The sequence below is a fragment of the Eschscholzia californica genome, unplaced genomic scaffold, assembly GCF_041429995.1.
Source record: "Eschscholzia californica isolate CP2 unplaced genomic scaffold, dmEscCali1.0.p SCAF_2, whole genome shotgun sequence".
Classification (NCBI taxonomy): Eukaryota; Viridiplantae; Streptophyta; class Magnoliopsida; order Ranunculales; family Papaveraceae; genus Eschscholzia; species Eschscholzia californica.
The window spans coordinates 10,766,126-10,778,251 of NW_028238309.1; the positions used below are offsets into that span (position 1 = coordinate 10,766,126).

The 12,126-nt window shown below is 34.2% G+C and overlaps 1 protein-coding gene across 1 annotated transcript; it reads left to right on the forward strand.

Moving 5' to 3' along the window:
• The first annotated feature begins 6,906 nt into the window (after nucleotides 1–6,906).
• LOC147556156 (nucleobase-ascorbate transporter 2-like) lies at nucleotides 6,907–11,916 on the forward strand. The gene is made up of 14 exons (XM_086663936.1): nucleotides 6,907–7,443; nucleotides 7,552–7,649; nucleotides 7,739–7,915; nucleotides 8,245–8,345; nucleotides 8,609–8,684; nucleotides 9,747–9,806; nucleotides 9,961–10,145; nucleotides 10,263–10,359; nucleotides 10,461–10,547; nucleotides 10,644–10,702; nucleotides 10,814–10,905; nucleotides 11,066–11,143; nucleotides 11,251–11,411; nucleotides 11,500–11,916. The coding sequence occupies exons 1-14, from the start codon at nucleotides 7,353–7,355 to the stop codon at nucleotides 11,710–11,712; spliced, it is 1,575 nt and encodes a 524-aa protein (XP_086520062.1). The 5' UTR covers nucleotides 6,907–7,352; the 3' UTR covers nucleotides 11,713–11,916.
• The last annotated feature ends 210 nt before the right edge of the window (nucleotides 11,917–12,126 follow it).

The following is a 12,126-nucleotide window of genomic DNA, read 5'->3' on the forward strand; positions in this document are numbered from 1 at the left end:
ATAGACTTCTTCTAATAGTTCCCCATGCAAAAAAGCATTCTTTACATCAAATTGTTGTAGTGGTCAATCTAAATTTGCTGCTAACGATAACAAGACGCGAACAGTGTTGATTTTTGCAACTGGAGCGAATGTCTCTGTGTAATCGACTCCATAAGTTTGAGTGTAGCCTTTTGCCACTAGTCTCGCTTTGTAACGTTCAATTGTACCATCTGCTTTATACTTCACTGAATAAATCCACCGACATCCCACTGGATTTTTATCTTTTGGACGATCAATTAGCTCCCAAGTGTCATTCTTTTGTAAGGATTTCATCTCCTCATTCATAGCTGCTTTCCATTTTGAATCAGATAAGGCTTCCTGTACATTGTTAGGAATATATACAGTAGATAATTGATTTACAAACGACTTATTTGATTCTGACAATCGATGATCTGACACATACTGACTCATAGGATATTTGACTCTATTAGACAGCTCAGGTTCATATGTCGGTTTAGGAATACCTCTGGTTTGACGCGACGGTAATATTTTCCTAGGTGGTTTGAAAGGTGCTTCAAGAACATCCTCGACAACTGATTGGTTTGGTGTATTACTAACCCTTGGTTCAACGACTTCAATTGGAGGTGAATCCACAATTTGTTCAACGATTTCATTAACACTTTCTTCCATTACCGATTCAGGTGTTGGTAATTCTTGAATTTCAATTCCAGCTCTACTTATTTCTTCAGGAATCACATTTACTTCAATATTAGATCCAATTTTGTTCTCTTCTACATGATTATCCGTTTCTTCATAATCAAGAGTCAGAACTTTCTGCTTAGTTTTCTCCCCCTGAAGTTCAGACTCAGGTGAAAAATACTTAGAATCTTCATGAAAGATAACATCCGATGTAACAAACATTCGTTTAGTTGGAGGATGATAACATCTGTACCCTTTCTGATTTGCACCGTACCCTACAAATACACATCTTAATGCCCTTGGACTTAATTCTGTACGTTGGTGCTCATGAAGATGAACAAATGCTACACACCCAAAGACACGGGGAGGTAAATTTGAAACTGTCGGGGAAGTTGTAACATCCAATAGAGCTTGAAAAGGAGTCTTAAACTCAATAGTACTAGATGGTACTCTATTAATTAAATAGGTTGCAGCAAGAAGTGCTTCTCCCCAATAAGATAATGGCATATGTGCTTCGATCAACATAGCCCTGATAACTTCTAACAAGTGACGATTCTTTCTTTCAGCGACCCCATTTTGTTGAGGGGTATTTGGGCAAGTAGTTTGATGAACAATACCATGAGAAACCAAATAAGTTTGAAGTTCATGATCCATATACTCTCCTCCGTTGTCACTACGAAGTATCTGAACATTTGCGTTGTACTGAGTACTAAACAGTTTATGAACCTTCTGAAACAATAACTTTACCTCACTTTTAGATTTCATCAAACACACCCAAGTCATCCTAGTACAATCATCAATAAAGGTAACAAACCACCGTGCCCCACCCAAAGTAGGAACCTTAGATGGACCCCAGACATCGGAATGTAAGATCATAAAAGGAGTTGGACTTTTATTTAAATTTAACGGAAACGATGCACGATGACTTTTTGCAAGTGCACAAACATCACATTGAAAACTTGAAACATCGCATTTAATAAATAGCGATGAAAATAATTTCTTAAGATAACCAAAGGAGGCGTGCCCCAAACGGCGATGCCATAACCATATTTCATCTTTATTTTTTATTTCAGAATTGTTCACTACTAATGCCTGACGCAATTTATTAGAGCTTTCAGATACTAAATCCAAGTACTACAACTTTCCTCGCCTAACACCATAACCAATTGTTTGCCTTGTCCGGATGTCCTTAAAGACACAAAATTCAGGCCAAAAGATGACAACACAAAATAGAGTGGTGGTTATTTGAGACAATGATAATAAATTATGATCTAAAGATGGGACAACCAAAACAGAGTCTAAGTTCAATGTGTTTGTTAGAGTTATAGGTCATTCCCCTACAACAGAGGCTGAGGTGCCATTGGCAGTAGAGACATATTTATGTGAAGATTGGTTTATGGTTGAGACCTGTCTAGAATCAAAAGTCATATGATCTGTAGCACCAGAATCAATTATCCAGGTACTATTCGAAAATTGTGTAGACATATTTAAAGTCTTGCCTACATTACCTGTAGTGGCTACCGTTGATGAAGCTTGCTGAACAGTTGGATCTACAAGGGTCTTCTTAGAGTTTTTCTTTCGATTATGATCCCACCATTCTGGATAGCCTAATAGTTCATCACAATGACTTTTGGTGTGACCAATTTTGTTGCAGTGAGTACACTTATAAGTAATTTTGTCAAATTGACCAACAACTTTAGCAAAATTTGAATTTGCCTTATTAAGAGTCATTATTGCGGAAGCATCAGTTGGCCTTCACTTTAGCTAAACCGGAAAAACAAGATGAAGATGAAAGGCTCTTTTCTTTCAATCAATATAAATTCCCAAACAAAAAATTTAAGACTTTTGGCTCTGGTACCAAGTTGAAATTGATCAAAGAACTTGTTTTATTCCTTGACGGATTACAAAAGAAATATAAGACTCTATTTATAGAGTTACAATACTACTAGTTTCTAATTTTACTAGTTTCTAATATTTTACTAATTTCTTAATAGTTTATACTAATGTATTTATTAGTTCCTAATTCTTACTAGTTTCTAATATTGATATTTCCTAATATCTATTATATGGGATATCTTAATATATATAGAAAGATATTTCAACTAAAATTTGCAACCACTCTCCACGTGCTTTCATAATTAACCCACAACTTAAACAATCAAGTGTGCTTATATAAGGTTTAACCATTGGTTTATTATAAGAAACTCAATCTTATCTTTCTTCTTTAGTTCATCCTATAAAAAATCTTATCTTTGGTATGATTAGTGGTAGTGAGGGAAAATTCTCCTAGCTAGTTGAAATCTTATTTTTATCACCATATTTTTTTTAACATCAAAACAGAAGTCCATCCACATAGAGATTATTAGGCCAGACCAACTTTTAAGATATATATTTACATGTATACAAAAAGGGAACTCGCAGACGAGATGTTTGTCTAGTCCTGCCAATGGATTATGATAAACAAGTTAGTTTCGCCGTAAACCTAGAGAGGTCTGATAAAATTAAACAGTTTTGTGATATAAGCACAACTCGACGAGAGCCATGGTGAAATCAAATTATGTTTCCATATAGGATAAAATGAAGTATTGTTAAAAGGCCACTGAAGCTCAATCTCTGTCTATAATAAGCTTGAAGGTTGGCAAAAATTCATGGTAGCTTAATGAATCAATCATCCACTTGAAAAAGGAAAAGAATATACTCTTATCCCACTTGTACTAGTGTTTGGTGATGCATGCTACCCAAAGAAAAGTTATTTGATAACCTTCTCATACTACCTTTTTTACTTTCTAAATGTACAATCTTTACATACTGTCATACTTCAAATGTGGGGACTAATGAATATTTTAGGTTTTTTTGGTAGAGTGCATGGTCATAGTTCAAAGTCCTCTGCTTTTTATCCTAATACTTTTGTCGGTAAATACTCTATATTTAATGCGTGTACTCTATGCTCGTAAGAGTCTCACCATTTATAAGGATTATCAGGGACGGAACAAGAAATTTTTCTAGGGAGGGGCCGAATCATTCTAGCCATAAACTTTTGAGAAATTTATACACAAATAAGTCATAGAAATTAAACGTTCAACAAAAGAAAAATCATAGAAATTAAACACAAATATCAATTCCAATCCGTTCAAAACTACCACTAAAACAAATAATCAATTCTATTCAAAAAATAGCACTGAAAATATCAATTAAGTCATAAAAAATTAACAAAAAATAAGAAAAATAACATGATACTACTACACCTGCTAATTTTTTTTCTTTAATGTATTAAAACGGAGTCATTGCTCATTCAAATCTCTGATAAATTCATGTTTTTTCGAATTACAATTCAAGAGGCAGTTGCTTTTGAGTAATGGGAGATTAAAGTTTGGATGATTTAAATTGGTTTCTCTTTACAATTGGAATCAATATAAATTAACAACTTAAAAGCAATTGAAACTTTTTTTTTTTGAAACATAAAAGCAATTGAAACTTGAAATAACAGAAACTTAGAATAGAAACAATTGAATTTTGAAGTATAGAAATTTAGAATTTTGAGTCGTGGAAGTACGGAAGTAAGATGAGATCATTGGGTGGTAGGAATCTAAATTGGTTGGTGGGGATCTACATTGGACTGAAATTTTAGATTAAGTTTGGATTGGGATCATTGAGTTAAGAGGTTTAAGAGGTTTAAGAGGAGAGCGGCCAATAGAGTAAAAGAAGATTGCACATGTGTGTTTTAGGTGGCAGTTAGTTTGCAAAGTTTGTGGGTCACGGGGGCCATGACCCCTCCTGGCCCACACATAGATACGTCCCTGACTACAAAACCAGTTCGTGCCCACCAAACTCGGAGTCAGTGGACTTGAGCCGGTTTTGTAACCAAATCAGCTCGTGTCTACCGATTTTGTGGTCAAAGAAAAAATGGGAGTGCCTATTTCGAGAGGAGGCGCTTTTAACCATCTTCGAGAATAAACGATCGCTATTAATAGACAGGCACCGATAACCCTAGCCAAAGGCGACTAAAACTTCCCTTTTTGAGTCTACGTCGGGTTCATGGGAAAGCAAATAGATACGTTGAGTCTGACTCATCCCATAATATATTTATAATTAAAACACAAAGATCCTGTACTTGTAATCTCAAAACAAAACAAAAAGTCATGTACTTAAACTACAATATAAAAACATTTTTTTGAATAAACTAAATATATTTACTACATGAAAGAATGGACAATGTTCTTAGTTAGCATGTCATAAGAACAATAAAATAAGATCAAGAAATTGTTAAGCGTTCTCTAGAAAACGGTCTAATTCTGTTTTACTTAAATAAATTACTCGAATTTAAAATAATTTTAATAAGAACAATTTTGTTACAATTACATTTTTAACCTTCATATGAACTACAAGTTTTTAATGTCTCTTTACCAGACTGTAAAAATTTTCCTCGCTTTATATTTAAATACATCTCAAATTTATCTGGCTATCCCCTATACATCTTTAGCACAAGTCAATTTACATATTCTATTTGTTATTAGGTCATCACAGTTGACCAGTCATGCATCTCAAATTTACAAGACCCTAAAAAGAACTCTTCTTTCCTCTCTTTCCATAGGAGTAATATATTGTGAAATTGGTATATTTCCAATTTTTTGTTATCTAGTGTCTGAAATTCTACTTTGAAGTAAAAGAAAAAAAAAACTAAGAGTACGGGTCGAATCCTAATCTGCATTAGTGGTAAGGGCCAATTACGAATACAACCATGATGATTGTACAATATATGTAGTAAATATGTGATGATTCATGATCCATATTTTAGTAGTATTTACTGTTAAACTATAGTTTTAAACAAAAGAAAAAGTTTAGTATTTTAATTGTATTAGAGTTAGAGATATATTAAAAAGTTGGAAGTATAATCTGATTTTAAAAGGATAAATAAATTTGAAAGGGATGTAGCAATGATTTGATTTATTGACAACCAATTTCCAAGACTTAAAACAGACATCCACATAATTGCTATTCATATAAAGAGTTCTCTTTTAAATTAAATATTAGTATCTGTGGTCTAATTTAATTTTAAAGTAGTATTTAACAACAATTTGTTAGTTGGACTTTTACTACTTTTAATGACAAACTACAATGAACTTGAAACCATTATATCTAATCCATATTATGGAATACATAGATATGATTATATGAAGTTTATTGATTACAACTCTCTTGCTGTTTAAGAGATGAATTGAGAGAAATATGTGTAGTGAGCTACCTAAGTTTGAATTCATTGGGTTTAAAATTTTACTCCAAAAGAACGCACCAGACTGTTCTTGGATTCATTAGATTCGGATTGATGTTTACAAATAGGGAGAAAAAATGTGTTTCAATAAGTAAACAATGAGAGGGAAATATTTTTTCAATATGATCCTCTCAATCTCTCTATATTCCTTCTCACTCTTTCATTTTCTTTACGTTCGACACGAATACCTTCACTAGAAGAGATCTACTGTACAAAAATAACAAAAAAGAATGGTAAAGAAGAGAATTGAGTAAAATTTAGATAATAATTACAAAAAAAACAATTTGAAGGGAAATGGAAAATAGAAACCAAAGAAAGAAGGTGGAACTGAACAAAAAGGTTTAAGGGTCAATTTCAATTTAGCCTCCTATTGTGACCAACTGAAAAAATTGCCCCCTATGTTTGTCCAATATTTTAATTTAGCCTCTAAAACCATGATGCCTAAAAGTCCCTTCATCAAAATGTTTTATTTTCTAGTTTTCTCTTTCTTATCGGAAAAAATGCTGACGCCAATTGACATACTGCAATTTTCAGCGATCAAAAAGAAAAAACAGAGAAGGAAATGAAAGGTAAAAAGAGTTGATTGTTAAGTTCGATTAACGAAATTACGACGTCAACTTGAAACTTTAGACAAATACGGAGACAAATTTTCCTATTGGACGCCAAATTGGAATTAACCTTAGATTTAACCATCAATTGAAGACCATTCTGTTTATGGAACATAATTGTGAGCTAAACTCTAAGGTAATCATAAATAGAGGACTCGCCCATTATTTTTTTTGGGGGTGGGAATAAAATCCAAAAGAATCTTGTTTTACCAAGGGGAAAAAGTTGAGACTACTATTTCAGACAAGAGTAGTAAAAGGCTAAAAGCAACGGTAACTTTGTCAGTTTTAAACTTTTACAAGTGTTTTAAAGGGTATTCTTGGAATAAAAAATAACAACGGTAATCAGAATCTGAGAAGACAGATAAAAAAAATAAATGAAAGAGTTTCAGTGGGTTGCAGGTGCCATTTTTTATCCTCTCCTTCTTTCCTTTCTCTTTTTATCTCTCAAACTTCTTCTCACTTTTCCCCCTCATTCATTCTTTCTCTTTTGCTTTCTCTCTCTCTCTCTCTCACCTTCTTCCCTCATCAGCTTTCTTTTCTTTTCTTTTCTTTTCTTCCTTTGTTGTTGCTTTCATTCTTTTTGGGGTGGTGTTCATATCCAATAATACTACTCCCCTTTGGCTCTTTACCCTCTCTCTCTTTCTCTCTCTATCTCTGTTTTTTTGATTGATCTCTTTCTCTTTTTTATCTTCCTGGGTTGTTTTTATACATACCCAGTTGAAGAAGAAGAATAATTTTTTCATCATCTTAACAGAAAAGAAGTTGAGGGGAGGGGAGAAGTAAGAGAGATTGTAGCCATGGAAGGTCCAAAACCAGAAGAGATAACTCATCAACCTATGGATCAACTCCAAGGATTTGAGTACTGTATTGACTCAAATCCATCATGGGGTACTCTCCATTTTACTATTATATCTCTTAATCCCTCTTTCTCTCTATCTCTATTGAAATCTTACTTCTTTACTCTATCTTGTGTTTGTATTATTGTCTCTGAAATAGGAGAAGCTATTGCTTTGGGTTTTCAACATTATATATTAGCTTTAGGAACAGCTGTTATGATTCCAACTTTGCTTGTTCCTTCAATGGGAGGATCAGATGTAAGCAGTCAAACTCTGGGTTTTGCTTATTTGAAGATTTGAAATGTGGGTTTTAGTTGTTGATTGATGAATCCAAATTGATTTTGCAGGGGGATAAAGTGAGGGTATTTCAAACACTGTTATTTGTTGGAGGAATTAATACACTTTTGCAAACACTATTTGGGACTAGATTGCCTACAGTTATAGGAGGATCTTATGCATTTGTTGTTCCAATAGTGTCTATCATCAATGATTCTAATTTGAGGCAAATTGTTGATCCTCATGAGGTTTGTTCCATTACCCTGATCGTCATTATTGATTACGATTACCAACTGATTCTAGCTTGTTTGTGTCTGTTGAAACCAAACTCAGGAGCCCCACGGGCTTAAAACAGGGGTTAGGCTCCAAACGGAGACAATATACTGCCAACTTTTTTTTATCTTAATTTTAGTCATGACACTTCGGAGCAAACCTATAAAGGTTGCTCCATAGCATTCCTTGCTTGGGTCGGAGTCGTCCAATATGGGTATAGGGATAATTGGTCGGTTTGTTCTTTTATAACTTCATAAGGGGATTAGCGAAGTTTTTACGACTTTTTTGTGTTAATTTTCTACAGAGATTTCTACAAACAATGAGAGCAATTCAAGGGGCTATGATAGTAGCATCAAGTGTGCAAATTATTCTTGGCTATAGTCAGTTGTGGGGAATTTGCTCTAGGTAATGACTAATGGAATAAAATTAGCATTACTAAATTCAAGTTGGATGCAAGGTTATATCTAGCCTGGTTAGACCTAACAATGTGCAAAAGATACCGTACCTAACTAATGTGCAAAAAAGGCCTTCAATCCGAATATTCCTCATGATTTGGACCCGACTTGTTGCCACACCTATGGCCTTCTATACATGGTCATTAGAGCCCTTGAAAGAAGAAAATAGAGAAACTTCTTTATATTTTTGTAACTTCTTTTTAATGCTTGTAGGTTTTTTAGCCCACTTGGAATGGTTCCAGTAATTTCATTGGTGGGATTTGGTCTATTCGACAAAGGCTTCCCTTTGGTAATATACTCATACTTATCTGCTACCTCTTTATTACTCAAACTAGAGTATAGAAATTAAAATCTGAAAACCACAAAAATACCTTTCTAGACTACTTCTAGATATAATCTAAACAAATTCTAGAAGGAAATGGCAGTTTTGTGGTTTTGAGTTCTTGAAAGGCATTTTTCCAAAAAACTTTGTGACCGAGACTGACCATATGCAAGTATTATAGGAGTGTTGCAATAATTGAGTCAAAGAGTTGTCATTATGTCTACCGTCATTCCTCATTTTTTCCATTAACTGCCCAAAGAAGAAAGAACTACTAAACACGTGTTCCTGAATGTATCGAAAATTAAAAATTTCAAAATTTCACTTTTTGTAAGTTTCAGACATGCAAGCTAATTTTAATATAGAAAATGATAGGATCTTCATGCATATTTACTCTTACATGGCAATCTTATGGTGGCCTATGGGGCCCATATGGAAATGATCCAAAGGTTTGATTTTGGGTGTGGTCTTTATCTTCATCATGTAGATCATTTTCACCGAAAATTATCTTATTTTAAAACTTTCTATCTATCAACATATCAACAACAATGATAGGTTAGAAGTTTTAGAATAGGTTGATTTTCGGTGAGGATGATCTACATGGTGAGGAGAACCCATCCCCCAGTTAAAATTAATCATTGAATCATTTTCATGTGAGCTCCACAGGCCACTCAAATTTCCATATATAAAAAAGATTTTACATGGATTGCTAACCAAAAAAACATATACTGTTACAAATTATAAAGGTTTCTCGTAACAGCTTTGAAATTTCTTAAAGGAACCCACTATAGTGAGTTCTTTCCTGTACAGACGGCCGACCGACTTCTTGATGTGAAAATCTCATTCATAGAAATGGTGCAATTACAATATTGTGATTTAGATATCTAATTAACTTATTCAACAGTAGATAATTAATGTTTATCTGATGTACTAACACTTAAATCATACTCTGGATTAGACTGTAACTCAGAAATATAACTTAAGACAGTACTTTTGTTACAAGTATTGACTAACACCTTTTTTGGTGATCAGATTGGAGGATGTGTTGAGATTGGCGTTCCCATGCTAATCATATTTATAGGCTTCTCTCAGGTACATAAATCTTTTACCAATGACATTGACTGACAAAAAGCGTGATATAACTTAAAAATCGTTAATATGTTTTAATTAGTTGATGTCGTGAATTTATGGTTCTTGACAAAGTTGCTTCTTTAGGATGAATAGACTTCTTTTCTGTTTGTAACAGTATTTGAAGAATATTCACGTGGGACACTTGCCTATAATGGAACGGTTTGCTCTCCTTGCATCGATCATAATCATATGGGCTTATGCAGAACTATTAACATCAAGCGGTGCATACAAACACCGCTCACCCTTGACACAGGTCCATTGCCAAACTAATAAGGCTAATCTCATCTCATCAGCACCATGGTTCGTACAGAATTGCCTTAATATACATCTTTTATCTCTTTCACGACAATGAAACTTTTGGGGAGCAGGATCTGTATCACTTAATTGATCTCAAATATTTTTTTTTTCGAAATGCAGGATCAAAGTTCCATACCCACTTCAATGGGGTGCGCCTACATTTGATGCAGGTCATTCGTTCGGAATGATGGCTGCTGTTGTTGTTTCCTTGATAGAGGTATAGAAATATTTCCTTAAAAGTTTATTCCGAGAACATTGTATGGGTAAGTTATATATTAATTAGCTGAGATGTTTAATGTTTAATGTTTTTTTTGCCAGTCAACTGGAGCATATAAGGCTGCTTCTCGACTAGCAAGTGCTACTCCTCCTCCTGCTTATGTTCTTAGCCGTGGTATCGGATGGCAGGTGCATAAGTTATACCAACTTCAAAATCTGCAGAAAAATTTGAAGTTCTGATATCAATCATTTAGTTCTAAGAGTTAACATTTTGTGTTATAACAGGGAATTGGAGTTCTATTGGATGGACTTTTTGGAACAGGAACTGGTTCTACTGTATCTATGTAAGTAAGAATTATACGTAGTAACTGCTATTTGCTTTTTTGGTTTTCTTCATTTTTCTTTCTCTTACTGAATTCGAGTTAATAATGTGGTATACTTCTTGAATCCAATAGAGAGAACGTCGGTCTTCTTGGTGCTACAAGAGTAGGCAGCCGAAGAGTTATTCAAATCTCAGCTGGTTTTATGATATTCTTTTCCATCTTAGGTGAGTTGAGGATTTTCTTTCATCACTGAACTCTCAATTCTTGATTGTTCTTGAGTTCTTGACAACTTGTTTCTTAAAAAAATTAAATCTATTCTCTGTGATCCCTTAAAGATGAAATTCCATATATACTGAATTCGATTTATTTCGTGGACACAAACAGGGAAATTCGGAGCACTTTTTGCATCGATACCATTTACTATCTTTGCTGCTGTCTACTGTGTATTGTTTGGGCTTGTTGGTATGTCCAAAACATCGAATTTTGTACGCTCAACATTTATATGTTATTATCTTGGAATTATGAATTACTCCCTTATTTATCTGAACGTTTGTTTTTTTTATTATCAGCGTCAGTTGGTCTATCATTTTTACAGTTCACTAACATGAACTCAATGAGGAACTTGTTTATCGTCGGAGTTGCATTCTTCCTAGGGTTATCTGTTCCGGAATACTTCCGTGAGTACACAATGAGTGCTGTTCATGGCCCTGCTCACACCAAAGCTGGATGGGTTTGTTTTCTACATAAAATCTGTCTTTTTTAGTGAATGAAGTTGAATTCGAAGTCATTGTGAAATTCTGATTTTTTATTTTGTGCAGTTCAATGATTTCATCAATACCATCTTCTCCTCATCGCCGACTGTGGCTTTGATTGTCGCTGTTTTCCTTGATAATACACTCGACTACAAGGATACTGCAAGAGATAGAGGGATGCCATGGTGGGTTAAGTTCCGGACATTCAAAGGCGACAGCAGGAACGAGGAATTCTACACTCTACCTTTCAACCTAAACCGTTTCTTTCCTCCGGCATGACCTGTGCTATGAAAGAAGAAAAGAAAGCAGAGAGAAGTATCGCTCAAAGTGAAGGATGTCGATGATCATTGTCTCAATGGAATAGATTATGCAGGGATAGTTTTGTAGGTTTTATTAGGAGCTTTGTTTCTTTAATTTTTGCACTGGTTTTTTTTTATGTATATCAGTGAATTTAGATCCAATAAAAAGTTATTTATTTATCTATACATTTTATGTAATATTCTGGGGCATAGCCAATCCTACAAGAGAACAAGTATATTGTCACGTTTGCCGTGCAATATGCTAGTGCAAGGATGAGAGTTGCATAAAAAAATTGACCTAATCACCACAGAACTTGCAGTGCTGACACAGGCTCCGTTAATCCAAAGGTGTATTTGTCGTCGTAACAAGCGAAACAAGGCCGAAAGTTTAGTG

Coding starts and splice junctions, on each gene's coding strand:
- LOC147556156 (XM_086663936.1), top strand. CDS start 7,353: ATGGAAGGTCCAAAACCAGAAGAGATAACTCATCAACCTATGGATCAA. Junction 7,650..7,738: donor CTTCAATGGGAGGATCAGAT/GTAAGCAGTCAA, acceptor TTGATTTTGCAG/GGGGATAAAGTGAGGGTATT. Junction 10,703..10,813: donor ACTGGTTCTACTGTATCTAT/GTAAGTAAGAAT, acceptor TGAATCCAATAG/AGAGAACGTCGGTCTTCTTG.